The 26,464-nt window shown below is 41.5% G+C and overlaps 1 protein-coding gene across 5 annotated transcripts; it reads right to left on the minus strand.

Moving 5' to 3' along the window:
* Positions 1-24,470, minus strand: asrgl1 (asparaginase and isoaspartyl peptidase 1). Of its 5 annotated transcripts, none has more exons than XM_039783813.1 (7): positions 24,359-24,470; positions 22,043-22,238; positions 11,597-11,739; positions 8,967-9,121; positions 8,030-8,151; positions 6,529-6,639; positions 1-1,847 (listed from the first exon to the last, which is right to left on the minus strand). In XM_039783813.1, the coding sequence occupies exons 2-7, from the start codon at positions 22,227-22,229 to the stop codon at positions 1,633-1,635; spliced, it is 933 nt and encodes a 310-aa protein (XP_039639747.1). In that variant the 5' UTR covers positions 22,230-22,238; positions 24,359-24,470; the 3' UTR covers positions 1-1,632. The 5 variants fall into 5 exon arrangements, with proteins under 5 accessions (XP_039639747.1, XP_039639746.1, XP_039639748.1 ...); XM_039783812.1 differs by lacking the exon at positions 24,359-24,470 and adding an exon at positions 23,807-23,887; XM_039783814.1 differs by lacking the exon at positions 24,359-24,470 and adding an exon at positions 23,768-23,856.
* Positions 24,471-26,464: the final 1,994 nt, after the last annotated feature.

A 26,464-nucleotide genomic window follows, 5' to 3' on the forward strand; every position in this document is an offset into this window, starting at 1 on the left:
TGGGATTAAAAGGCATTTATTGTCAAGAATCAGTGTTTTCCTAACACACAGCATTGACAATCATCATCTGATCAGCAGCACTTCACAAATACTGGCTGTGGTACAAACGGAGTGATGGCCGTGTTACAGTACAACACTACAGATTATCTGTTATTAAATACATAAATACACATAAAATACTTTTATTTCATTTGATTTGGAAATACTCTGCTAAAAAAAAACTCAATCAGTGATCAATTTCCTATTCATTATTATTTTGAAACATTCTATATTTGGTTAAAGTTTAAAAATCTAAGATACAGCAGACCCTCGGACCAAGGGTGAGCCAGCGCATCCTGGCCTAGATGACCACATCTCTGTCAGGGAGAACCAAAAGGGGGCAGTTGGTCAACGTCTCTGAGGTAAAGAGATCCACCTCTGCTCTGCCAAAGAGGTCCCAGATTGCACGCACCACCTCTGGGTGGAGGTGTTGCTCCCCTGGAAGAGGCTTGTGATGGGAGTGGAAGTCTGCCACCTGGTTTTGGTCTCCCAGTAGATACACTGCTCGCAGGCTGGGCAGATGGGGTGCTGCCCACGTCAGGAGGTCCTGGGACACCTGCAGCAGCCTTGCAGAATTGGTGCCACCCTGGTGGTTGATATGGAAGACGGTCGAAAATGTTGTCTGACCGTACAAGCACATGCCTTCCTCTCAGGTACAGCAGTAAGTGCTTGAGAACTAGGTGCCCCACTTGCAGCTCCAGAACATGGATGTGTTTGGTGCGGTCTTGCACAAGGGCAATGTCCTTGAACTGTCCTGCTCTTCTACACTGAGCCCCACCCTGAAGGCATGCATCTGTGGTGACAATCTCTTATCTGGATGGGGCAGAGTCCATAGGGATGCCCCTCCATGTAGCCAGGCCGAGAAGGCACTGTTGTGAAACCCTGAGCTTCTGGTGTCTGTGCCACTTGGCGTCCATGTGGAAGCTGTTCAGCCACCTCTGCTGGTCAACACTGATGTTGCCCAAGAGATCCAGGAACATGACGTAGGGCAATTATCCGCCCATTTGGAAGAGGGCAAGTAAGTGGATAATATTTTCCACATGGAGAGGGGACAGACGGGCCCTCATGGTTGTCGTGTCTAAGGCCACACCAATGAAAGTTGTGGTCTGAGAGGGGTTTAGGCAACTTAAATCTAAGTTTACCTTTAAGCCCAGCTTGGCCTCGTGGTCACGCAGATCAGCCAGTCTTCCAGGTACGGCAGGATCTTCGTGCCCAGAAGACTGCAGAGGTGCAAGGGCTGCCGCCATGCACCTGGTGAACACCCTCGGAGATAGGGAGAACCCAAATGGGAGCACCCTGAACTGCCAGTGGCGGACTTGATAGGCAAAACGCAGATGTATGTCTGGTGCTGGAGAGGATTTCATGATGGGGGCTAACTAATCACTTGAGCCTGTCTGTATGTTTTCTTCACTAAGTTCTATAACACAATCAATACAATTACAAAAATATTAATATTAATCAATACTAAAATGTTTAACCATCAGAATACCTTAAATTGTATTTACCAATATTTGTATGAGTATCAAGTAGTATTACTATTGTTGATTCAGTGCAAAATCTAAGCTTACAAATATGAAACCTGTTTGGGTTATATCAGAGTGGGTCATCGATGCTCTGGGTGAAGTGTTCCCCAGTGTACAGACCATAGTGCAGGGTATCTTTCTGGGCTGCAGCCCAGGCCATCTGCAGACTGGAGAAGCGAGCGGCCCATTGGCCCTGAGGGTCCACTGTCACCACCCCACCCAGCCCACCTACTCTGGACTTCATGTAGGCCAGAGCTAAATCACTGGCAGCCTCTACTGACTGACCTGAGAACAGAGGAGAGAAGAAATTAGATTATAAATCAGTAAAGAAGTGTCATCAAGATGTCAGTGGTCAACCAAGTCACTGCAACAACACTGATTGAGAACAAATGACCTCTGTGTATATGCAAATTTCAGGCTGCTTTGAGAAATGCCTTTGCATCTCTACTCGCCGACAGCTACCCGCGTTCAATAGTAGTCTTAAATAGTAGTTTCCTATTGTTAAGGCTTTACATTTGTTATTATTTTATTTATATCCTGAGACTTTTCATTAGTTTATGCACTGATTCCTCTGGTGATGTAAGATACATTATTATATTTTCCGCGTAAAGTGCTAAATTTGTGCATTTCTTTTTCTAACTGTATACATTTTATATCTACATTTTGTCTAACTGCTACTGCAAACACTTCAATATATACAGTATAGCAAATCAAACGGAGGAGAAGTTCTCCCAGCCTGGTTCCTCTTTGTATTGTAAATCTTCCTGACAGTGTGCCAGTCGTTTGTACTTTGGAAATTGGATTGCTGTAAATTGCTTGTAACCATAGTTAAAATTTCTTGTTGAAGCCAACACTGTTGGGCTCTTAAACATGAAAGGCCAACTCACTAAATCAAAAGCCTTCTCCGCATCTAATGTATTAAAAAATCTGGATTTTGCTTTTGAGCATAATCTATTATGTTTTTGTATTGTTCACCTAATATTGTCTGTGTAATTGTGCTTTGTTTCTTGAATGTACTTATGTTAACAATGTGTTTCTATACTTCTGTAAAGCACTTTGAGCTGCCTTGTGTATGAATTATGCGATACAAATAACTTGCCTTGCCAGACGCCTTCCTGGAATAAAGCCACACTGATCTGTCAATTATTTCTGTAATTATGACCTTTAGATTTATTGACTAATATTGCTGATATTATTTTATAGTCAGTGTTAAGCAGTTATATGGGCCTGTATAGGGAACACTTGTAGCATCCTTCCCTTCTTTATAGAGGATTGTTATTATTGTTATTATTTTTTTATTTAACCAGGTAGGCCGTTGAGAACAGGTTCTCATTTGCAAAGGCGACCTGGCCAAGAAAAGCATAAGCGTACAAGACAACATACAGTTTCACATTCAATATAGTACAAGAAAACAGAATACAATAGGCTACATAAGTACAGATTAAGTAGGCATTTCACAGCCGGCGCAAAGTGAGAGGCAAGTAAGTCGATGGATATGCGGAAGTGGTATGGTGATAACACAATATACATGAATAGACAATCTAACACTGCTGTGATGTAGTAAAGAGTCAGAATACTGATAGTGCAAATTAAATTGTGGTCTAGTTAGTGATGTGGATAACGCAGTATATATAAATAGATAGTCTATATGAATGCTGAGAAGTAGTGAAGTCAATATACAGTTAGTGCAAATTGTAATCTAGTTAGTGATGTGGATCAGTAACACAGTAAACACAAAAAGAGAGTATATATGAATGATAAATGCTGAGAAGAAGTAAAGAGTCAATGTACAGTTTGTGCAAAGTGTGGACTAGATGGTGATGTTGATCAATCGTAGCACAATATACATGAATAGACAGACCTATCTAAATGCTGAAATGTAGTAAAAACTCAATATACAGTTAGTGCAGGTTGTGGTCTAAATAGTGAAGTAGGTGTAGATATGTGTAGTAGATGTGCAAAACTGGTATGACAACAAGGTATTGCAACAATGGTGGGGAGTAAATACAGTTTTGCATGCCAGGGCAGATGCAAAGTGCAAAAGCGCGTAAACAGATATGTGCAAATGTGCAAAGGGGTATGACAAAGACAGTGGGATAGGGTGTATAAAAACAATGCATGAATGATGGAGAACAATTAGCACGTACAGTGATCGGAAAGGAGCTTAGTCAGACATGCTTTAAAGTTAGTTAGTGGGATAAGGGTTTTGAGTTTCAGGGTTTTTTGTAATTCATTCCAGTAGGGCTGGATATCGTTATTATATCGATATCATGATAGGAGACTAGATATCGTCTCAGATTTTGGATATCGTAACATGGTAATATGGCATAAGGTGTTTTTAAAGGCTGCATTACAGGAAAGTGATGTCCTTACCTGAATGTTCTATTATTTGTCTTTAGCCTCTTAGTCATTAAATACACATTATTGATGATTATTTACCACAAATCTCTGTGTGAATATTTTTGTTAAAGCACCAAATGTCAACCCTACAATATCGCCGCAATATTGATATTGAGTTACTGGGACAAAAATATAATCATATTTGATTTCCTCCATATCGCCCAGCCCTACATTCCAGTCATTTGCAGCTGAGAACTGGAACGAGTGGTGGCCAAAGGAGGTGTGCACTTTTGGGGTGACCAAGGAGATGTAACCGCTTGAGCGAAGGTTGCGGGTGGGTAAGGCTATTGTGATCAGTGAGCTTAGGTACAGCGGGACTTTGCTTAGCACGGACTTGTAAATGAGTTGGTACCAGTGAGTTAGGTGTGGCCAGCCAACTAATGCATAGAGGTTGCAGTGGTGGGTGTTATAAGGGAATCTGGTCACAAAATGTATGGCATTGTAGTATACAACATCCAGTTTTTTTCAGGAGAGTTTGAGGCAGTTCTGTAAATAACATTACTGAAATCGAGAATTGGTAAAATTGTAATTTTCACCAAAGCAAGTTTGGAAGTGTGAGTGAAGAGGCCCTGTTGCGGAATAGATAACTGATCCTAGACTTAACTTTAGATTGGAGGTGGTTTATGTGTTGCTGGAAGGAGAGGGAACTTTCTAACCAGACACGTAAGTATTTGTACACTGCCACAATTTCTAATTCCAACCCATCGAGTGTGGCAATGCTAATCGGATGGGCAGGGGTGGGCAGTGATCGATTGAAAAGCATGAAATTGGTTTTGCCAGAGTTTAGAAGTAATTGGAGGTTTTGGAAGGAGCGCTGAATGGCATTGAAGCTCTTCTGGAGATTTGATAGCACATTATCCAATGAGGGGCCGGATGTGTACAGGATGGTGTCGTCTGCATAGAGGTGGATTTGAGAGTGCCCAACGGTGCAACATTATAGAGGATTGCCATGTATATGCCCATTCCCCTCTAATGCATTATACAATTATTGTAATAGTATAGGAGTTATTTGCCTAAGAATTGTTTTTATAAAATGTGTTTGGTAATCCGTCATCTCCTGTAGATTTTCCTGCTTTCAGTCCCTGTATTTTTTGTTTGATTTCCTCTGCAGTAATTGTTTTTTTATTTAGTATTTTTTGTATAACTCTTGGTAGGTTAAGGTTACTCAAATATGTATTATTTAATTTCTATCCACTTTTTTTTGTTTCTCTTTTTTTGGGGCTTTTCCCTTTATTAGTAGCAGAGACAGTGGATAGACATGAAAGGGGGAGAGAGATGGTGGATGACACACAGCAAAGGGCAGCAGGTCGGATTCGAACCCACGCGAACGCTCTTACTGGGTGAGCTAGAGGCCGCCCCAATTTCTATCCACTTTTGTCCTAAGTTTATAAGCCAACATCGTAACTTCCCTGTTGTGTAAACCTCATTAATCTATCAATTAGGGCCAAAAATCATATCTCAGTATCTTTCGGCTTAATGGCGATACATGCTAAATAGTATCTCGGTATTTTTACAAAGTAAACTAAATCTTCAGCTGTAAGTCAAAGCCACAGGGAGTGAGAGAGTGAGACGCTCATAGACAAGAGAGGGAGCGTGTGATGGACTGACCATAAAGCGATTGTTACTGTACAGTTCTCTGGTTTATCAGTGAAGTGTCTGAACAGATTCATATTCTCTAATCACAGAGTGAAGACTGATTCATTATGAATGGGTCCAGGCAGCGCGGGTTAAATGCGCATTGGCAGGCCATCGTCATTACAAACGTCTTGTGTATGTAATTTTTGTATCGTAACTGCGCTGTATTTTTATGAACTATCATAATCTGGCCATGCGTCACATCTCTCCCCCGGGTCCAGCAAGCGCTGACTCACCCCCTTTTCATAGAACTTAAGTTAGTTACATCCAGTAACTACTGTTCTTTCATGTTTTTCGTCGCGTTTTTAGCGGGCTGCAGAAAGTTACCAGCGGAAACACAGGTACAAATACAGGTTTTCCTCTCATGCTTAACAAAATATACAGGTGTGTTAATAAAAATTAAAACTGTAGACAAATGTCAGCAGTGTGGACCAGCGCTGCTGCAGAAGAGCCTGTGAGTTGGGGCGAGGCTGCGCGGAGAGTGAGAGGAGAGATGCAAACACAGGCACGGTTTTACACAGGAAATAATTATGTTGAACGTTTCTAATTTATTAAATAATTGCTTAAAGCATTTCAACAAAGTTTTGTGTTGGAGTTTGTAACATTCCAAAATCTCAATTTTGACTCGGTTCCGAATATCGGTTATCATTAACTTCTAATTATCGGTATCGGTCTTGAACAAACCAGTATTGGTCGATCCCTAATATATATTAACTATGAGAAAGAGAGAGAATTAAAGGCCGTGACTGTACCTCGCAGGAGACTTTAATAAGGCCAACTTGCATTTTGTGTCTGTTAAGAGGCACAAAGGATTCCATTTTTGTTTTACATCAGAAAATATGGGACGTAGAAATAAGCGCTGAAAATGTGTAGAAGAAAAATGTAACAATTTAAAACAATGGAAAAAGCAAAATGTGTGTGTGTGTGTTACCTTGCTCCATGTGAAACAGGATGAGTCTGGCTAGAATAACCTTCATGATGGCTTCTCCGTGGCCTGTAGTTGACACTGCTCCCACCTGGTTGTCAGCATAACCGCCACACCCTGCAGTGACAATTTAAGAAGAAAATGCTAATTAAGTGTTAAATTTAATTCATTTTTTAGCTACAAAGTTGTTTATTTGTAGTGTAGATGTGACAATACAGTAAGATCGAAATTAAATCATACTGTGGTAAATGGGCGATATAACAGAAAAGAATAGACATTTACAGTTTGTTCTTTCAACAGGTTTTTCCTTTAATAGTGTCAGAAAATAAAACCAGTTAGTATAGGGATGCAATTACACATCCATTTCACTAGATGGGAGAATAATGCTGAAGCTGCTTTTCTTTAGAAATACATTGTAGTGGCATTAAAAAACTTTGACACTTTATTGACAATCTGGTCATGGCTACAGTATAATTCAACCTTGCCACATTGTTCTAATTTTCCATACTGATACTGTTAGTGTTCAAAGCCGTCATTATTATGGAAGAGTAGCAGCGGTAAATATCAACTCCACAGCACTCTGAGGTTTACACAACAGACAAAGGATGATTCATTAAAAGGTTCAGACATGAATCCTGCAGAGGATCCACTCTGTCCAACAGACTAATGGCCAATTACTATTTTACCTGGAATATCATTTTTAAGCAAATTAGTATTGCACTTACCTGGGATATCATTTTTAGGCAAATTACTATTTAACTGGTATAATTTCTTTGTTTCAATGTTCTGTTTCAATGTTTGTGATTTTCATCATGATGATGACTCAATTGTAGTTTCAACTTTTTGTTTTCAGAGTCATCTTTTAGCAGATAGCCTTTGTTGTTAAATGAGTGAGGCTGGACACGGACTCATGAAAGTATAATCCATTTATATTACACTATCAATATTATTTATTGATAGTGACAGATTAGACAGGCCTGAAGCAGCAAGAATCCACTTCTGTGGATTGTATTTACTGGCCCGATGTAACTTTTTTACTGGCTCCGGGGCATTGGGCAATCCTTATTGTTGGACCCTGTTGTGAGCGAGTGAGCCGGGCAGACGCAGCAGGAGAGTGGGGGCGGGGTTACGCGGAGTGTTTGAGAGAGGAGAGTTGCAAACAGTGGCACGGCTTCACGGCTTTACGGAAGAAATAGGTTATGTAACGCAACATCAAACTTTGTCAATATATTTATTGTCTCATCCCATATCTTCTTTGAAAATATATCAATATAATACAAAAAGTCAAAGCCAAGCACCAACATAAGGCTAAATAGTTGCACTTTGCAACATGCGTCAGCAGTGTTGAAAAGTATGTTGTTGGCAAACACAGAGCTCATGGTTTTGTTTACTAATTAACCACACATGCCGAACTTATGCTGGTCAAAGGTCCCGGTTGTCAGACTATGATGTCCATTCTCTCTCTCTCAAAGGCATATCATTCCAAACTATATGTGTGAGGACTGACCTATGCAGGGTGTGTCGCCCACCCGTCCCTCCATCTTGTTCAGCATCCCACCAGTGGAGGTTGCACAGGCTACGTTGCCCTCACTATCGACTGCCACTGCTCCAACCGTGCCCATCTTCCCCCTACACAACAAAACATACAGGACAAATAGAATTAGGTTTGACTTCATTTTATTATAAAAAAAAACTTTTTTGAGTATCAAGTCACTGCTCTCGGCTCTGAAAAGTGTGTAGCTTGCTCTTTTGTGGAGAATGCAGCTGTAGTCAGCTGGGAGTTACAGCAATCACAAGGAATTCCAATGATGACCCAGAGTCCCAGCAAAACAACCTGTGCAAACATCCAGGTCCTCAAACTTCTCCCGCTGCTTAATCCAAATTGCCATTGTGTGCTCAGTATGTTCCAGAAATGTCCCACTTTCCAATAAATGTTGACTTTGATACTTCAGGGGGTTCTGAGATATGAGGAGGCAATACAGAAGTGTATTCAGTTATGTCCAGGAGAATCTGTGGGGGCTTTTCTTTCAGCTAATTATCCTCCCTCCTGTCCTCCTTCCTCAAACCAGAAATGGAAAACATGCCATCATTGAGGATGTTCCACTGGCTTAAATGTGTCTCTGAGGAGACGAGGAGAGAGGAGGCTTCAAGAGGAGTTTTGAGCAAGGAACCCCAGGTGTATTCTATGGCGAGATTTTTACGAAACTCTTGTCACAATCTGTTCAATCTGTTTACTGATTGGTCAGCTGGTCTGATGAGACAGTTAAAGGATTGACTGCTGTGCAATCACCTTAAAATGACAGACAGTATGAATCAACATATAAGATGTGTATAATGAAGCAGGAGTGGATTGAGAAGTTGTTATGGACATCTTGACTTTTTTGGACATGGTTTTGCCATGTTTCATTTGAAACTGCTGTAAATCCAAACCGGTTATGACTCACATTTGGCACTCCACAGGGTTGGCATCAGGTGCCAGGTTCTTTTTCCAGCGCATGCGAGAGTAGTCGGTGATGAGGGACTCTAGAGGCACCTCAGGGACACCCATGGACCGGGCAAACTGATTGGCCCCCTCTGCGGTCAGACATGCATGACCTGTCTTAAATGGAGATCAAAGAGATGAAATAGAGATCAAAGTTCACGTCTATAAAACACATCTTTGAACTTATAACAAAACCTATTTGTACACGGAAAACACAGATTTTTATTTTTATCTCATACTATTTTTTTATTATTTTTTTTAGGCTATACAAAATAAATTCCATTTGAGCAGTTCAAGCCTTCTAGCCAAGAGCGTAGCACAGGCTATCATGTTTCTACCGCTTTGGTTGAGACAGAGATTCTACAGTACCGTGCGAAATATTGCTATTATGGCAAGAGGTTCTATGAATATTTCTAGGATATCAGAAAAGAATAGTGGTTTAACGGGCCATAGTTGGTCCGTGGTCCGTACGGTTCAACACTCACGGTTCGGAATGCAAATTGCAAAGTTGTGATTAATTGCAAAGTTTAACCATAATAATAATAATGTGATATAAATTGTTACTGTAGCTGTTACTTAAAGTAGGCTGATAAATAAAAAAAGATACAGGCAATGCTGTTCACGTGAACGGTTCATTGTAAAATCATAATCAGTTGATAGAGCCGGCTACAGCTCCGTCGTATCAGCTGCAGTTGGTAGTTGAGTTACCCGAGAATAGGGGGCTTAGAGCCGGGGTTGGGTACCAAACCCCGGTGCTAATACGGCACTGGGGTCTACCGGACTGAATAGCAACACGGATTTCGGTGCCACTTAAATGCCTGTGCTGCTCTCTGATGCCCCAAAACAGATGTTGGAGGCAACAGAAGCATTGCTGCATGTCACACTAGTTAACATAGCAACGTTACACTCAGCAGCAGATAACGTTGATGTTAGCCTACTGTTCGCTAGTAACTGGATTAAACACTGTTAAAATGCTGACAGCTAAACGGTGTAAAAGTGTGACTGTATTTCACTGTAGAGGATTTCAACACCGGGACGTACAACAGTCTGCTGCTAAAGACACAAACAAGCACTTGGCCACTGCTATTGGCGGTAAAACAACAGACGAGACTAAATGGTGCTTTGACGTGAAACTGATAAACCTTAAGGTGCATTCAAAGTTATTGTAAAATACCCTTTTCTCATCTGTTTTTGTCGTTAAACAGCAATTTACTGGTGAAATATGTTATTATTGTTATAAGTTATTGTTATTACATTTTTAATTAATCATTTAAATTCCCCCCTTTTTTGGGCTAATCTAAATTGATCCTTTACTCAAAACCATGACTCGAACCAAACCATGGATTTTGAAAAAAAGAAGTTCTAGATCTGTTCTGTGAATATAAAGCTGTTGATTTTGGGCAGAGCCAAAACATATGCGATACAGTGGCTGGTGCTGTGTTTTGAGGTCACTTTTCAACTAGACTGCAGCCATAACAATGGTTAAGGCTAGGGGTGTGGAGACACCCAGCTCACGAGAGGAGACACGAGATTGGGTTCACAAGATCGAGACAAGATTTTAACTCTATTTTACAGAAAACTACAATGAAGAAATAAGACTGGAAAAATAGTCCTTTATTCAATCGAAAGTCACAAAATGAAAACAGAGCACTGAATGGTTTTGTCATAAACTCAAATGACTGGCTTCTCTCCTGTATAACTAACAGTTCCGCTGTTACTTACTCCATATGTATGTAGGAGAGAGTGTCTCTTCACTCAGAGAACCAAGGTTACAACATAACTAAGCATTTTTTGGCAGTAGTTGAGTTGTTGAGATTTTTTGTACTTGAATTTGTCATTGTACAGTAAACAGAGAGAAACAAAGCTTATTTTAATATTGTTTCACAGTGATTACGTTCTAAAGCACAAATAAACTACCATCAAACACTCAACAGATGATTTTTGTAAAGACAGATGCTCTTTTCTCCTCCTTTGCATTTTATTAATTGCAGCACTATACATGGAAGTAGGCTACTCTAGTATAGTTTATGACCATTATAGGACGAAAGGAGAACATTTCTCTTTGTTTAATATCATTAAAAGTAAAGACTCATTTTAACAGTAAAAGAGAGTAGTGTGCACACGCCACAGTGAACTGCACGCTGTGGACGCGTCTCTGCCAAGACAGGGGAAGAGAGAGAGAGAGAGAGAAAAAAAAAAAAAAAAAAAAAAAAAAAAAAAAAAAAAAGAGAGAGAGAGAGAGAGAGAGAGAGAGAGAAAAAAAAAAAAAAAAAAAAAAGTCATGGCGGCTGTACTCTAACGTTTTTTAACGCTGGGTTTTACAGGCAGATTTTTTCTTCAGCTATCGCTCTGTAAAAGTAAACTCAGAGTCAACTTTGGAGAACGGGCGGGGGATTTTCTAAGCTAATTTCAAGGCTGCTGCTCTGCACTTGTGTACTGACATCACAAGACACTTTTTACCTCGATGAGAAATCTCGTCACGTTTAATCTCGCGATATCTCGTCACACCTCTAGTTAATGCATGTTATTTTGGTTCTTCTTACACAATTCACAATTTTATGCCTTGCCCATCCCATATTTAAATGTACATACCTTGTCCATAACCAGTCTTGCTAGCTGTATAGGGTTGGCTATGTTGCGTACAGCAGACACGGCACCACTACCCAGTGTTTTCCCATCCATCACAATGGCATCCATCTCCACCTCTCCTTTAATGTTCAGCACAGACCCACACCCTGAAATATGATTTGAGAAATTATTTGATAGTCTTTCCTCCGGGTACAAAGAAACCTTTGTATACAGAGGTGACATTTGGCCTATTTGTGGAACTACAGGAAAACTCATGCAATAATCATAAAAGTGATCTCTCCCCCCATCTTGATGCAAAGCAGGAAAGAGCAGGCACTATATTATTCTTAAAGAGCCCCTATTAAACTACTTTTCAGCGTCATTTTTGTACTCTTGGGGTCTACTAGAATAGGTTACATGCTTTGATGTTCAAAAAATCTACTATAGCTGTGTTCGAAACCGTTCCCTCATTCACAATTCCCTATATAGTGTTTATTAAATAGTGAACTACATAGGGAACGACCAAACGAGATTTCGGACACTCACTGAAAATATTGTTGCGTCAGTAGATGCACCCAAGCATCATGTAAACAAACAGAAACAAAAATACTTCTAATACATCTCTGAAACAAACCGAGCACTCAGGAGGAGAGTAAAAGGTTGTATATAGATGTCCATTTCCACTGTTTAGAAGCAAAAGGCCGCTCCATTTTGACTTTTCAGTTTGGTGTTGAACGTCAAAAATGAACATTACCCGAAAAACAGCGTATAGTTTCTTTTTAGCATTTCACATCAAACTTTCAGTAACTATGACCACTACTACGTTCAGAAACGTGCCAAAATATGAACAATGTCGCTGTCAACGGGCTTATCTGCTAATGTTAGCTACCGACCGTTACCTTGAAACCATCCAGCAAATAGACGGTACTGTAAGGTGCCATTATCTGAAACCTGTGATTTAACGCCACCGCTCATTTTACACACAGTTTAACAACAAAACTAAACGCTGAGTGAACATTACTAGCTACGTTTTTCATGTTGGTTTGAGCGGTATGCACCCCCACCAACCTGGAAAACGGCTTTAAAACAGTAACATTAATACAGCGTGTCGGAGGAATACACAGCGTCTCCTGCAGCGGGGAGTCAGAGGCAGAGGGACCATCACCGCAGCGTTCGCTAACGTTAGCTTCTTGTCTCATCTCGTGTCTGATAAACAGTAAATTCATCAAATTCAGGCTCCACAATGCTATTGTCCAACAAACTTTAGCGGTCATATTTCACGGGAGCCGCATGAGTGGGAGTCCACGTCACGGCTTTCTTAGCTGTTTGTCACTTTGCCTAAGATTAAGTGACAAGTGTACTCACCTTTGCTGACACCGGTTCCCTCAACATCCTCATCCTCCTCGACCTGAGTGCAGCCTTCGATACTGTGAGCCATAACATCCTGCTCACCAGACTCAAAGACCTCGGTATCGACGGTACTGCACTCAGCTGGCTCCACTCCTACCTTTCCAACAGATCCCATTTCATCTCTCTCCACAACCACACCTCTGCCACAGCCACAGTCACTCAAGGTGTTCCCCAAGGCTCCGTACTTGGCCCCCTCCTCTTCATCATCTACATCCTCCCTCTTGGTCAGATACTCCGCCACTTCAACCTGGACTTCCACTGCTATGCTGACGACACCCAGATCTACCTCAGCACCAAATCCCCCCACAATCCTCCCCTCTCCCACATCAACTCCTGTCTGTCAGCTATTAAAACCTGGATGCAACACAACTTCCTCAAACTCAACAGCGACAAAACAGAATTCCTTCTGATCGGCTCCAAATCCACACTCAGCAAAACCAATAACCCCACTCTCACCATCGACGGCACCATTGTCTCCCCATCTCCCCAGGCCCGCAACCTTGGCGTTATCTTTGATTCCACCCTCTCCCTTGAGCCTCACATCCGTCAAGTCATTAAAACCTCCTTCTTTCACCTCCGCAACATCGCCAAAATCAGACCCTCTCTCACACCCCCCGCTGCTGAAAGACTCATTCACGCCTTCATCTCCTCCCGACTGGACTACTGCAACTCACTTCTCCTCGGCATCAGCTCTACCAACATCAACCGACTCCAACTGGTCCAGAACTCAGCCGCCCGCCTCATTACCTGCTCCAAATCCTGGCACCACATCACTCCAGTCCTAAAACAACTCCACTGGCTTCCCATTTCCCACCGGATCACCTACAAAATCCTGGTCCTCACCTATAAAGCCCTCCACCATCTGGCCCCCTCATACCTCACTGACCTCCTCTCCCCTTACCAACCCTCACGGTCCCTCAGATCCACCTCAGCCGGTCTCCTCTCCATCCAAAAGTCCAACCTGCGCTGTTTTGGGGACAGAGCCTTCTCCAGAGCAGCTCCCAGGCTCTGGAACTCCCTCCCCCAAGAGATCCGCACCTCTGAGTCCCTCACCATCTTCCAGTCCCGCCTCAAGACCCATCTCTTCACCTCAGCCTACCCATAGTCCACCTGCCCCCCTCCCTTTTTCATCTGTATCTTGTTTTGTTCTACTTGTTTTGTTTGCTCGTTTTGTTTTGTTATGTTTTTATAATCTACCCTGCCCTGTAAAGCGACTTTGAGTCCATGAAAAGCGCTATATAAATTCAATTTATTATTATTATTATTACTTGCCCGGTTGTTTATTTAGTTGCCATGACTTTGCGAGTGATGACATCCTGTCACTGTTCCAGTTGCTCACCCTAAAAAGGGGAGAGAGAGTGGATGACTAGGGTTGTGCCGATGGACGATATCATCGTCCATCGTGATGGCTGGCCGACATCACGATGGAGAACCACCATTGTGATGCCACGCCCCCCACCCTGTCAAACACACTAATCCTAGTCGCGGGCGCTGGACGGGAAAGTGCGTCGGTCTTAAACTAGCAAAGACACAAAGACAAGACATAGGGCTCCTTAAGTGGAAGCTACTTTTTCCCCCTTTACGTGCAACCTATTTGTGAAAAAGACCATCGCTTTGAGCAGACTGGATTGGCTGTAGTGATACATTCTCTCTCTCTCTCCCTGTCAGTTGTAGCTTGCTCTACCTTCTAGTAATGTTGGACACAGCGGTCTCGAGTGAGAGAGAAAAAAGCGTTAATGTGGAACGCTATCACACTTTCCTTTCTCCCCTCATTGGACTAAGTTTGTCGACACTACTCTGCGTGTGCATCAATAAGTAAGTCTGAGGTCCTGTAGGTACGGGACAATGTTATGCAGGATTTATGAATGTACGTTAGCAACAGTAGGCTAATTCACGAGGGTGCTATTTTATGTGTGAGCTAATATTGCGCATCTGTTCATGTGCGCTGCAAGAGTTATGTTTCTGTTTATTGAATGCGTTATTCAGTGCAAACATATCTGAGAATGTAGTTTAAACTCCGTAATGATGGTATATTAGGTTATTACTGTCGCTCTGTTGAAGGCAAACGTCCCACTGTACTGTTGTTACGCAGATCACGGACATCTGATTGACTTTACTGAACCGTACTTAAGGAACAAGCCGACTTATTGGGAATTTAGCTTATTCACCGTAACCCCCAGAGTTAGACAAGTCGATACATACCCTTCTCATCTCCGTGCGTGCTGTAAAGCTGTCTGACGGCTCCAGCGGCATCAGCCCATAACAGAACAGGCAGGTGAATGGTTCCAGTAATCCTACTGCTCCGAATAAGTGACAAAATAACGCCAACATGTTCCTATTTACATGTTGTGATTTGTAGTCACAGCGTGTACAAAAAAACTACGTAACATGAGACACAGCCATCTTCTAACCGTAAACAAACCGGGAACTATATTCTCAGGCGGAAGAATATAGTACTTGGGCGGAGTGATATGCTTGCAGCAAGCCTGTCTGAGAATATATAGTTCCCGGTTTGTTTATGGATAGAAGACGGCTGTGTCTCATGTTACGTTGTTTTTTTGTACACGCTGTGACTCTACAAATCACAACATGTAAATAGGAACATGTTGGCTTTTCACTGTTGTAATCAATTCGGAGCAGTAGGCTAGTTGGAACCAGTTACCTGCAGGGTCTGTGCTGGGCTAAGCTAATGCTGGAGCCGTCAGACAGCTGAGTATGCACGGGACGGGGTCGTATCAACTTATCTTACCTCGGGGGTTACCGTGATAAAGCTAAATTCGGCGTGTACTTCCTAAGTGAAAGTAGGTCACGTTGTAAAACCTACCAGCAGGGCACCATTTACAGAGGGCATTTACATGTATGTGTAATCGTTTCTATGTTAACTGTTGGCCCATAGTAGTAGAAAAAAATATTTATGTAAAGAGATATGAGCTACGCTTTGTGTAGTCTATATCAACGGGGTTTCATTTCCGGGATTGTTCAGGTGCCGCCGGAAGATCCGCGGGATGTCCTTCATTTCGGCCGGATGTTCCACTTTCTTTGTGTTGGCATTTTAAACTTTGGTCGATTTACGAGGACTATGTTTAACTGCTCCTCAGATCTCCACAGGGTAAATCGAGACAGCTAGCTATCTGTCCAGTCTGAGTTTTCTAATGCACGACTAAAACAACCTTTGACATGTTCCAGCTATTTTGCAGAGGCACTGTTACTCGATCAAGCACTTAGCGCCGCCCAAGATGATTGTGATTAGTTTCAAGAAATGGAAATAAACCAGAGCATGTTTTTCTCCCATCCTGGAATGCTGTGTGGACTAGCCAGATCCTCCTCCGCAGCGCTATGGAGGAAGACTACGCTTCGTTTGACAGGGTCAAGCCGTGCTCGTCAAATGACTCTGGGGGAGTGCAGCCAGAAATGATTAATATGAAAATTAAAAGTATGACAAAAAATAAGTAACAGCATAACCTACTGAGTCCCCTGGGCCAGTAGATCAGGGTTTTACCTTTTCCAAATTGTTAATTTATGAATCGGATATACATGGTAATGATTCATCCAAACAACAAAAACTATTTTGCATCTACAAATATGAGCTCAGTAAATTTAGTTGAATTTATAATTCATAGTTTTTATAGAGTAACACTTGTTTTAATTTACAGTACAGGCCAAAAGTTTGGACACACCTTCTCATTCAATGCGTTTTCTTTATTTTCATGACTATTTACATTGTAGATTCTCACTGAAGGCATCAAAACTATGAATGAACACATATGGAATGATGTACTTAACAAAAAAGTGTGAATTAACTGAAAACATGTCTTATATTTTAGATTCCTCAAAGTAGCCACCCTTTGCTTTTTTGATAGCGCTGCAAACCCTTGGTGTTCTCTCAATGAGCTTCACGAGGTAGTCACCTGAAATGGTTTTCACTTCACAGGTGTGCCTTGTCAGGGTTAATTATTGGAATTTTTTCCCTTATTAAATGGGGTTGGGACCATCAGTTGTGTTGTGCAGAAGTCAGGTTGATACACAGCCGACAGCCCTATTGGACAACTGTTAGAATTCATATTACGGCAAGAACCAATCAGCAAAGTAAAGAGAAATGAGTGGCCATCATTACTTTAACAAATGAAGGTCAGTCAGTCCGGAAAATTGCGAAAACTTTGAATGTGTCCCCAAGTGCTGTCGCAAAAACCATCAAGCGCTACAACGGAACTGGCTCACATGAGGACCGCCCCAGGAAAGGAAGACCAAGAGTCACCTCTGCTGCTGAGGATAAGTTCATCCGAGTCACCAGCCTCAGAAATCGCAAGTTAACAGCAGCTCAGATTAGAGACCAGATGAATGCCATACAGAGTTCTAGCAGCAGACACATCTCGAGAACAACTGTTAAGAGGAGACTGCGCGAATCAGGCCTTCATGGTCAAGTAGCTGCTAGGAAACCACTGCTAAGGAGAGGCAACAAGCAGAAAAGATTTGTTTGGGCCAGGAAACACAAGGAATGGACATTAGACCAGTGGAAATCTGTGCTTTGGTCTGATGAGTCCAAATTTGAGATCTTTGGTTCCAACCGCCGTGTCTTTGTGCGACGCAGAAAAGGTGAACGGATGGATTCTACATGCCTGGTTCCCACCGTGAAGCATGGAGGAGGAGGTGTGATGGTGCTTTGCTGTGACAATGTTGGGGATTTATTCAAAATTGAAGGCATACTGCAACCAGTATGGCTACCACAGCATCCTGCAGTGACATAATTCCATATGTGTTCATTCATAGTTTTGATGCCTTCAGTGAGAATCTACAATGTAAATAGTCATGAAAATAAAGGAAACACATTGAATGAGAAAGTGTGTCCAAACTTTTGGCATGTACTGTAGATGAAAGGCCAGCTAGTTTCACTGAGTCAAGGCCATGACACTTCTGCCTTCACTCGCTCTTTGTAAACTGAAAATGTTGATTGTCATCGTGAATCAATATTGTGTATTTTGGTTAAAAAAAAAAGAGCAATCAATAATAACAGTTATTGTTTTTAAAGTATGCAACATAGCTAATTTGCCACAATGAAGAGGAGAAGTGGATATTCAAAGTAAAATTATTTTATTCAAATAACATACATCTGGTGCGTTTCCTCTTCGTGTTCATATTGTAGTAACCTGAATATTTCCCAGATCTCGGATTGACGCTCTCGCCAGAGATCACTGCTGGCAACGTCCACACCTTTTCATGATCCAACTTGCATCGGACTGCATCTCCTGGCTGCAGGACAGGTAAGGGCCGGGCTCCGTGGCGATGGTTGTAGTAATACACCTGCTTAGCTTTCAACAACCAGAGTTTTACCTGGAGCATACGCTGCTACCGGGTTGAATTTCATCAGTCTCATCAGAAGACGCTGACATTGCAACGGCACGTTGTCCAGGCTGCGGTTGTTAATGAGAGGCACTAACGGCTTGTGGTCGGTTACTAGTTTGAATTGTTCCAGCCCACAGAGGTATCTGTAGAACTTTTGGCACGCCCACACGCCAGCCAGACTTTCCTTCTCAATCAGAGCGTAGCGTGTTTCTGCCTCAGTGAGGTGTCTGGAGCAGTACACAACCGGTTTCCATTGCTGTCCATGGAGCTGGAGGAGCACAACCTCCTGTCCATAACTGCTTGCATCTGCCAACACAGCAGTGGGCTTCTTCACATCGTAGTAGGCAAGAACTGGTGCTGTCGTGAGTAGCTGCTTCATGTGCTCAAAAGCAGTTTGTTGTGCGTGACCCCATGTCCACGCATTCTTGTTTTTCAGGAGCTCATACAGTGGCTGTCCTACTGTGGAGAGGTTGGGGATATATATTCCCAGATAATTCACCATCCCCAGGATCCTTTTCAGCTTGTGTACGCTGGTTGATGGTGGCAGCTGCTGTATAGCTTCAATTTTATCTGGGTCAGGCTGGATCCCGGACTTGTCGATGAGGTGCCCAAGGAATCGCAGCTGACTTTGCCTGATTTTTCACGGTTGAGCTTCAATCCAGCTGTCTCGATGCGCTGCATGACTTTCTCGAGGTGCCGGTCACGTTCGTCCACTGTGGCTCCATGGATGAGCATATTGTCCATAAAGACCTCAATACCCTCTAACCCTTGCAGAGTATCAATCATCTTCCTCTGAAACATTTTGGGCGTGCTAGTTATTCCAAAAGGTAGCCTCTTGAAACTAAACCTGCCAAATGGTGTAATAAAAGTAGTGAGCCTACAGCTGTCTGGGTGCAGTGGCATTTGGAAAAACCCACTAGCAGCATAGAGTGATGAATAGACTGTGGCCCCACTTAGTTTTGCTGTGATTTCGTCTGTGGTAGGCAGGATGTATAGTTCTCTTTAACAGCCTCATTCAGCCTCTTGAGGTCGACACAGATGCTGGCTTTACCTGTGCTTTTTTTCAAGACTGGCACCATGGGTGCAGACCAGTTGGTAGGCTGTGTCACCCTCTCGATGATGCCATTTCTCTCCATCCTCTGGAGTTCCTCTTTGACCTTTTGCAGCATGGGAAGTGGCATGCACCTGGCTGTGTGTACGGCGTAAGGCTGAGCATTGTTTTTCAGCTGTATTCTAGTCTTTAGTGTCCCATGCTCGCCGTATGCCTGTAAATGTCCTGTGCTGCACACAGTCTCCTCCACCCTCTTCACCAGGTTCATCGTCACGGAAAGCAGCCTGCTGAGAAGATTATTGACAGCGTTTCCGCGTACAACATATGCTGTGAGTGGGTGAGTCTTTCCTTTATAGGTTACCATCAGAGAAGGCAAAAGTACTCACTTCCCGTACTCAAGTAGAAGTACAGATATTTGTGTTAAAAAATACTCTGGTAAAAGTAGAAGTACAGATTTAACTTCTTTACTCAAGTTAAAGTAACAAAGTACAGGCTTGGAAATTTAAAGTATAAAAGTAAAAGTAGTCTCTACGAATGAATACAATTTTTTATGAAAAGCTGCCTGGACCACACAAATCTAACTAGAGTGGTAGCTGAGAAATTTCAGTGGACTCTTTTTATGCCATTGCCTACATTTTAAATGGATGTCTGCCAATAGGCCTAAAACATGACATATATGATTATTGTGACAGAGACTGGGACTCCATGTTAATAAGATTCTGACTGAGTAGTAAGATAGAATTCACAGATCCAGTTTCTCTTTTTTAATCTCCCCCTTAACATTTAAAGGAATCTACATGTATGTGTGTGTGTGCTCGAATATGGCTTCTGGAATGAAAATAAAAGATTCAATATGAATTACTAAACAGACAATAAACAAACATCCATACTACTAGTGATAACGTTACCACCATCAAGCCACAATGATTTGCCGCAAATGAATGCCGCTGAATCTGTCGAGTCGCTGCATCAAGTGCAACGTACAGTATATTCCCATCCAATTAGATCCAATTAGATTGAATTCGGTATTGATGACACGAAAAATAATAACGGTAACTCCAGTGAAATGATTTGAAACTTGTTAGTGAGGACTAGATTAGGACTATATTTAAAGCTGATTCTGGTTTCCAACTTTGCCCCAGGTGTGTCTGTTAAAAGCATCTCTTTTGATGCTTTAATAAGATCAAGCAACGTGCAACCTAGCTAAAAGGTGAACACAAACAACCAAATCACTAGCTAACTTACTTTAAGTTTGCAAGAAATATAGACCAATACAACAACAGGCTTACATTAACTGACAACATAAGTTATACGACTTACGGTTCTCAAGGACGCACACACACCATCTCAACTGATTTATCCTCTTTTCTCTCACTTTTTCTTCGTGTGTGGTGGCGCGCAACCTTCGCCGGTGTAAAGTAGCGTGTCCGCTATTTTCCGACGTGCACTCACAATCACTCCTGATAGACGACCTTTTGTACAAAACTAAAGTAACGAGCCAATTTTCTAAAATGTAAGGAGTAGAAAGTATCGATATTCTTGTTAAAATGTAAGGAGTAAAAGTAAAAATACAAAATAAAAATATATATAAAAATAAATAGTAAAGTAAAAATATCTGAAAAATCTACTTGAGTACAGTAACGAAGTATTTGTACTTTGTTACTTCCCATCTCTGGTTACCATGCTCTGGAACTGTCCCATGCAGCTCTCCACCTGGGCTAGCCAATGGGATGGCTGCAGGCTCAAGTGGTCTTTTGGGGATGAGAGAGTGGTAGGTCTCTTCACAGAGGACGTTCACATCGGCCCGTGTCAATTTTGAACTCAACCGGAGTGGAGCCCACCAGCAGCTTGACAGCTTCTCTGATGACCCATTAGCGGCTTTGTTCACTGGCCCAAGGAAATACGACTGCTGCTGCTCAGTGACCTCACTCAGTCACTGCTCTCCTATTCCTGCACACTCTGCTCCAATGTCCAATTTGGTGACACAATTTTGGTTGCGCCGGGCAATTTTCATCTTTAAGATTCCCGCAATTTCCGTTACCATCATTCCCTCGGTTAGGCTTTATGTAGTGTTTTGTGTGCTTATTGGCTTGTTGGTGACTCTGTGTCTTCTTTACTCTGAACTCCCGATGCAGGTAACAAGTGAACAGTGACACACACGTTTTTTGGGTACTACTGTACATACCACAGTATATGAGCAGGTGCATTCTAACTACCGTATATGACAATTAGCGCACCCTGCGGCCCCTCCGCTTCACTCCCAGCCTCTAGGAGACTACTTTGCCAGCAGGAGAGCAAACAGCATCTGCTGCAGCTGCAACTGGGGTCGAGTTGGGGCTGCAGCAACTAGAACCCAGCCAGGCAGCAGCTCTGATCTGGCTGGGTTTGAGTTGCTGCAGCAGCTACTGAAGGTCCACAGCTGTGTGGACTCTTTGTGGCGGGTGCCAGTGGTCGTTGACGTTAAAGAACTCCATTTCTAATCGACATTAGATAGTGTAGCACCTAACGCTAGCGTCCAATTACAAACAACTGACTGAACGGGCAAGCGACTGGCCAATCAACTGTTTTACCCTGACAAATACATAACAGATGTAAGCCTATAGAACATGTGCAAAACATGCAGATTTGGCTATGTGGATTACTAAATGTACACCTCATTTTTACATTACCTGCATTAAAGGAGGGGTTATTCTCCAGCTGGGTCACAGCCTCTACCACAGCGTCCATGCTGCTGCCCCCTCTCTGGAGGATGGTGTACCCTGCTCGGGTTGCTGAGCGCACCCCTGAAGTGGAGTTTTCTGACCGCTCCTTTGGGATATGACCCGCCCCACCATGGACCACCACTACTGGAAACATGTCAATCACCTGAGAAGGAAATTTGGAGAGATAAGATGTAACACAGGATGTAGAAACTTGTGTTAAAGAAGCTACGTGTAACATGATCATGTGAGTTTTATTTCCTGTATTACTGCCTGTTTTGCCCAACTGTAAGTTTCCAAAGACACTATATCAAATTAAGTTCAGTAAATCTTTTAGGTATGAAAGATTATGAAATGGGTAAATGAGTAAAGTAAATAGCAACTGAAGCTGCCAGACAAATGTATAGTGGAGGAAAAAGTACAATATTTGCCTCTGAGATGTAGCAGTAGGCTATAAGTAGCATAAAATGGAAATACTCGAGTCAAGTAACGTTGCAAGTACCTCAAATTTGTACTTAAGTACAGCAAACTACTTAAGTAATGTACTTACTTACTTCACACCAATGGTAATATCCAAATAAATAAATAAAAGCCCTCATTGATTGTTCTCGATCTCATTTCTGACATTAAAAAAAAACATCTGTAATAAATGTTGTGTTTCTTCACTAGATAGTAACTTAGATAAAAAGATTGGTATTGCCTCAGCCAATAAAGCCTGTCTCAGGTCCAACACGAATTTCACACTAAACTCCGTAATGTTTGTTTGACTAACCGCAAGATTACAGATCTACAGTGTAAATCAGCAACAGATCGCATGTAGAGCATTTTGACAGCTACTCTATCATAATAAAAACAACAGTGTAGGAGCTGATATATGGGTCTGATAACATTTTATTAAATCGGAATCGCACCACAGCGTTTCTGTGACTTCCTGTTCAGCCTGAAGGCTGCTGGAAACGGCTGGAAAACTGTCCGACTTGACAGCGGATTTTTGAGGCGCAGTTCATCTCGAACGAGCCTAGTCCCATACTAGCAGCCTAAAATCTCGTATTTTATCTGCTTTTAACTGTTCTGAACTGCTCTTTAATGTTTAATTTCTTAAACTGCACTGTAACTTTTATTCTCGTATATTATCTGTTTTGAACTGCTCTTTAATGTTTTTATGTAAAGCAGTTGAATTGCCCTGTTGCTGAAATGTGCTATACAAATAAAGCTGCCTTTCCTTGCCTCGCCTTGCCTTGCCTTGTAACGTGGTCTCGCGCAACCCCCCATGGGCTAAATCTTTTACAGTCTGGGTTAGCGTTAAACTACATTAACCTAGCGTTTTATTAAAACAGTTGGCTCAGTTACAGGATACAAATATATTTGAAAATATATGAAAGGAGAGCCACTTGGTGAGCTGTGTATCGGTATGTTGAATTGACGAGACACATGAAGGTTGAGTAACGTTATAACGTAAGCCGAGCAAGATGTATTGGCTACTTTTGGCTAATATCTGCACCGTCAACCGGTAACGTTAAAACAACCGACCCAGGGCTACGTATACAACTCAAAAATGTACTTAATAGTTTGCTTAATGAAAATACTCAGTGCACCTACTTACCCTGAAGACTGACCTATTTGCTTACAGCTTAACGGAAAGCTAACGTTATAGGCGACACGAAAGCCTGCATGCACAGATAATATAAATCATACCGCTAGCACAAGAAGGCAAATAACGAAGGAGCTTCGCACCAAAATATCATCGAGGGCGAGCAGTAGGGTAATAAAGATCAGAAGAAGCAACCTCCCTTTCAGGAAATGACAATTACACTTTCAAAATAAAATAGAACTATTGAAGCAGTCTACGTTCAACTTACTGTCTATAAAAAAATTAGATATATAGAAAATATATGCGATGATATATTTGTAAAATAGCCTCATTTTACGTTCAGTATGGTGGCTTTTACTGAGGAATGTCAAAATCAATGTTGTTAGTCTTTTATAAAAAGACTAGCAGTATTGATTCATACAAATGGAATACATTTAAGGAAAAGGTCAAACATTTTACTATACCATGGTTTAAGATTTAGATTTAGATTATTATTAATATTAATATTAATATTAATATTAATATTAATATTAATATTATTATTATTAGTAGTAGTAGTAGTAGTAGTAGTAGTAGTAGTAGTAGTAGGCTATGCATTCTTACTCCATTTATACAGCACTTTAAAAAAATAAGTTTTAAATAGGCCTCTTTTATTTTTCAAAATTACCTAAGTCAATATTACCTAAATTCCTTACTTATTGATATGAGACAGTTGTAGTTGGATGTGCAAAGCATTTGGTTTTCTCCCTGAACATTGCTGCCCTAAATAACTTCCCTTCGGTCAAAGCTGTTGAGCAAGCAAGTACGCGTCGTTACATCACAGCAGTAATGTTCAGGGAATTTTTTCTGCAGTGCCCGTTTAAAACTAGCCGATTGCGTGGCCTAGGTGTTTAGCCAGGTGTGTGTACCGGTGTTGTAAACGGAAGTCATGACAGGACTTGAATCGGTCACCTGAGAGCAAAGGCACTGTCTTCTCCTACTGGCGTGGGGGTGTAACGGTAGGATTTGTACACTGGACTGAGACACTTGTTAGAAATGAAAGAAGTGAATTTTCTTAGTTGTGAAAATCGTTCTATTGATAGATTCTTGTTTTAAGTATTTTCACCTAATACAGTTAAAAAAACGAAATCAAGCACAAAAGTATTGTTTTTAACAAAATTGTTATCAGCCTAAAAATAATTATATTCTCTTGCTATGTTGTTTATCTTACTTCTTTTTTTTTTAACCTTTATTTAACCAGGAAGAAACTCGTTGAGATTAAAAATCTCTTTTTCAAGAGTGTCCTGGCCAAGGCAAGCAGCAGTACAACCACACATACATGCCAATACAAAATACACAAAAACACTAAGAACATAAAACAACTGAAACAGCAAATCCCTCAGAGTCAACCAGAATACTAAACACATCAGGTAAAACATCTACAGCCAGATGTCATTCCCTCCAAGTCAAACAACATCCTCTTAAAAGCGACCACTGAGACCAGTTTAGTAAGTTTCAGGGATTTCTGTAACTTGTTCCATGCAGAGGGAGCAGCAAACTTAAATGCCTTTTTCCCCAGCTCAGTTCTAACCTTAGGAACAGACATAAAGAAAAAGATCCGGGGAACGAAGATTGTAAGTCCCAGTACTGTTTACATTGATATAGGTCAGAAGGTAGGATGGAAGGAGACCTAAAATAGCCTTGTATATGAGAGTATGCCAGTGTTGAAGTCTCCGTGTTGTTAAAGAAGGCCATCCAACACGTTCATATAGATCACAGTGGTGAGTGAGGGCTTTCATACCAGTGATGAACCTCAGAGCTCCATGGAGTACAGTGTCCAGTGCATGTAAACTTTTAGAGGAAGCATGCATGTATAAAACATCACCATAGTCAAGTACAGACATAAAAGTGGCATTGACCAGCCTCTTTCTAGATTCGAACGAGAGGCAGGATTTGATTCTGAAATAAAACCCTAATTTAAGTTTTAATCTTTTAGCTAGCTGCTCAATATGAAGGGTAAAAGAAATAGATTCATCAATTAAAATACCAAGATATCTGTACTTAGATACACATTCAATTTTTGTACCATGAGAAGTGAGGATTGAGGGCAGATTTGATTTAAATTTTGAATTTGAAAAAAGCATGACTTTAGTTTTATCTGATTATACATGTCAAATCGGCCAAAATGAAGGCCGACGGCCCCTCGGACGGACGACGGCACGGAACACACCGAACAGACTTGAGTCACTGACCACGCCGGACAGAACAACGGCCGATTATCGGCTTGGTGTGTCTCGGGCTTTAATCATAGTGAAAGCCTGTGGGAAGAAACTGTTCTTGTGTCTGGTTGTTTTGGCAACCAGAGAGGAGAAGCTGCAAAGCTGAATTTCTCTGTCGTCTCATAAGTAACAGTAGGCTACCTTTTTAACTAGCTAGCAAACAATGTAGCTAATGTTTTGTTTTGCTAAGGAAAAGCTACAGGCTAACTGACTGACCTTTTACCCGGCAAGCAAACCATTAACTGTTTTGTTTAAGAATAGCTACAGGCTAATTAACTGATGTTTTATATAGCTAGCAAGCAATGAAATGTTTTGTTTAAGAATAGCTACAGGCTAATTAACTGACTTTTTAGTTAGCTAGCAAGCAATGAAATGTTTTGTTTAAGCATGTAAACTGTGACGGAATACAGGCTAGCTGTAATTTTTAAAGCATGTAAATTGTAATCGAAAGACTTTCATTCAAATAAATGTCTGTTAAGTTACTATATATCACTGAAGGAAGTAACACAGTGGTGATTGAGTCTATATGATTAAAGTATTGCA

The sequence above is a fragment of the Perca fluviatilis genome, chromosome 19 (assembly GCF_010015445.1).
Source record: "Perca fluviatilis chromosome 19, GENO_Pfluv_1.0, whole genome shotgun sequence".
Lineage (NCBI taxonomy): Eukaryota > Metazoa > Chordata > Actinopteri > Perciformes > Percidae > Perca > Perca fluviatilis.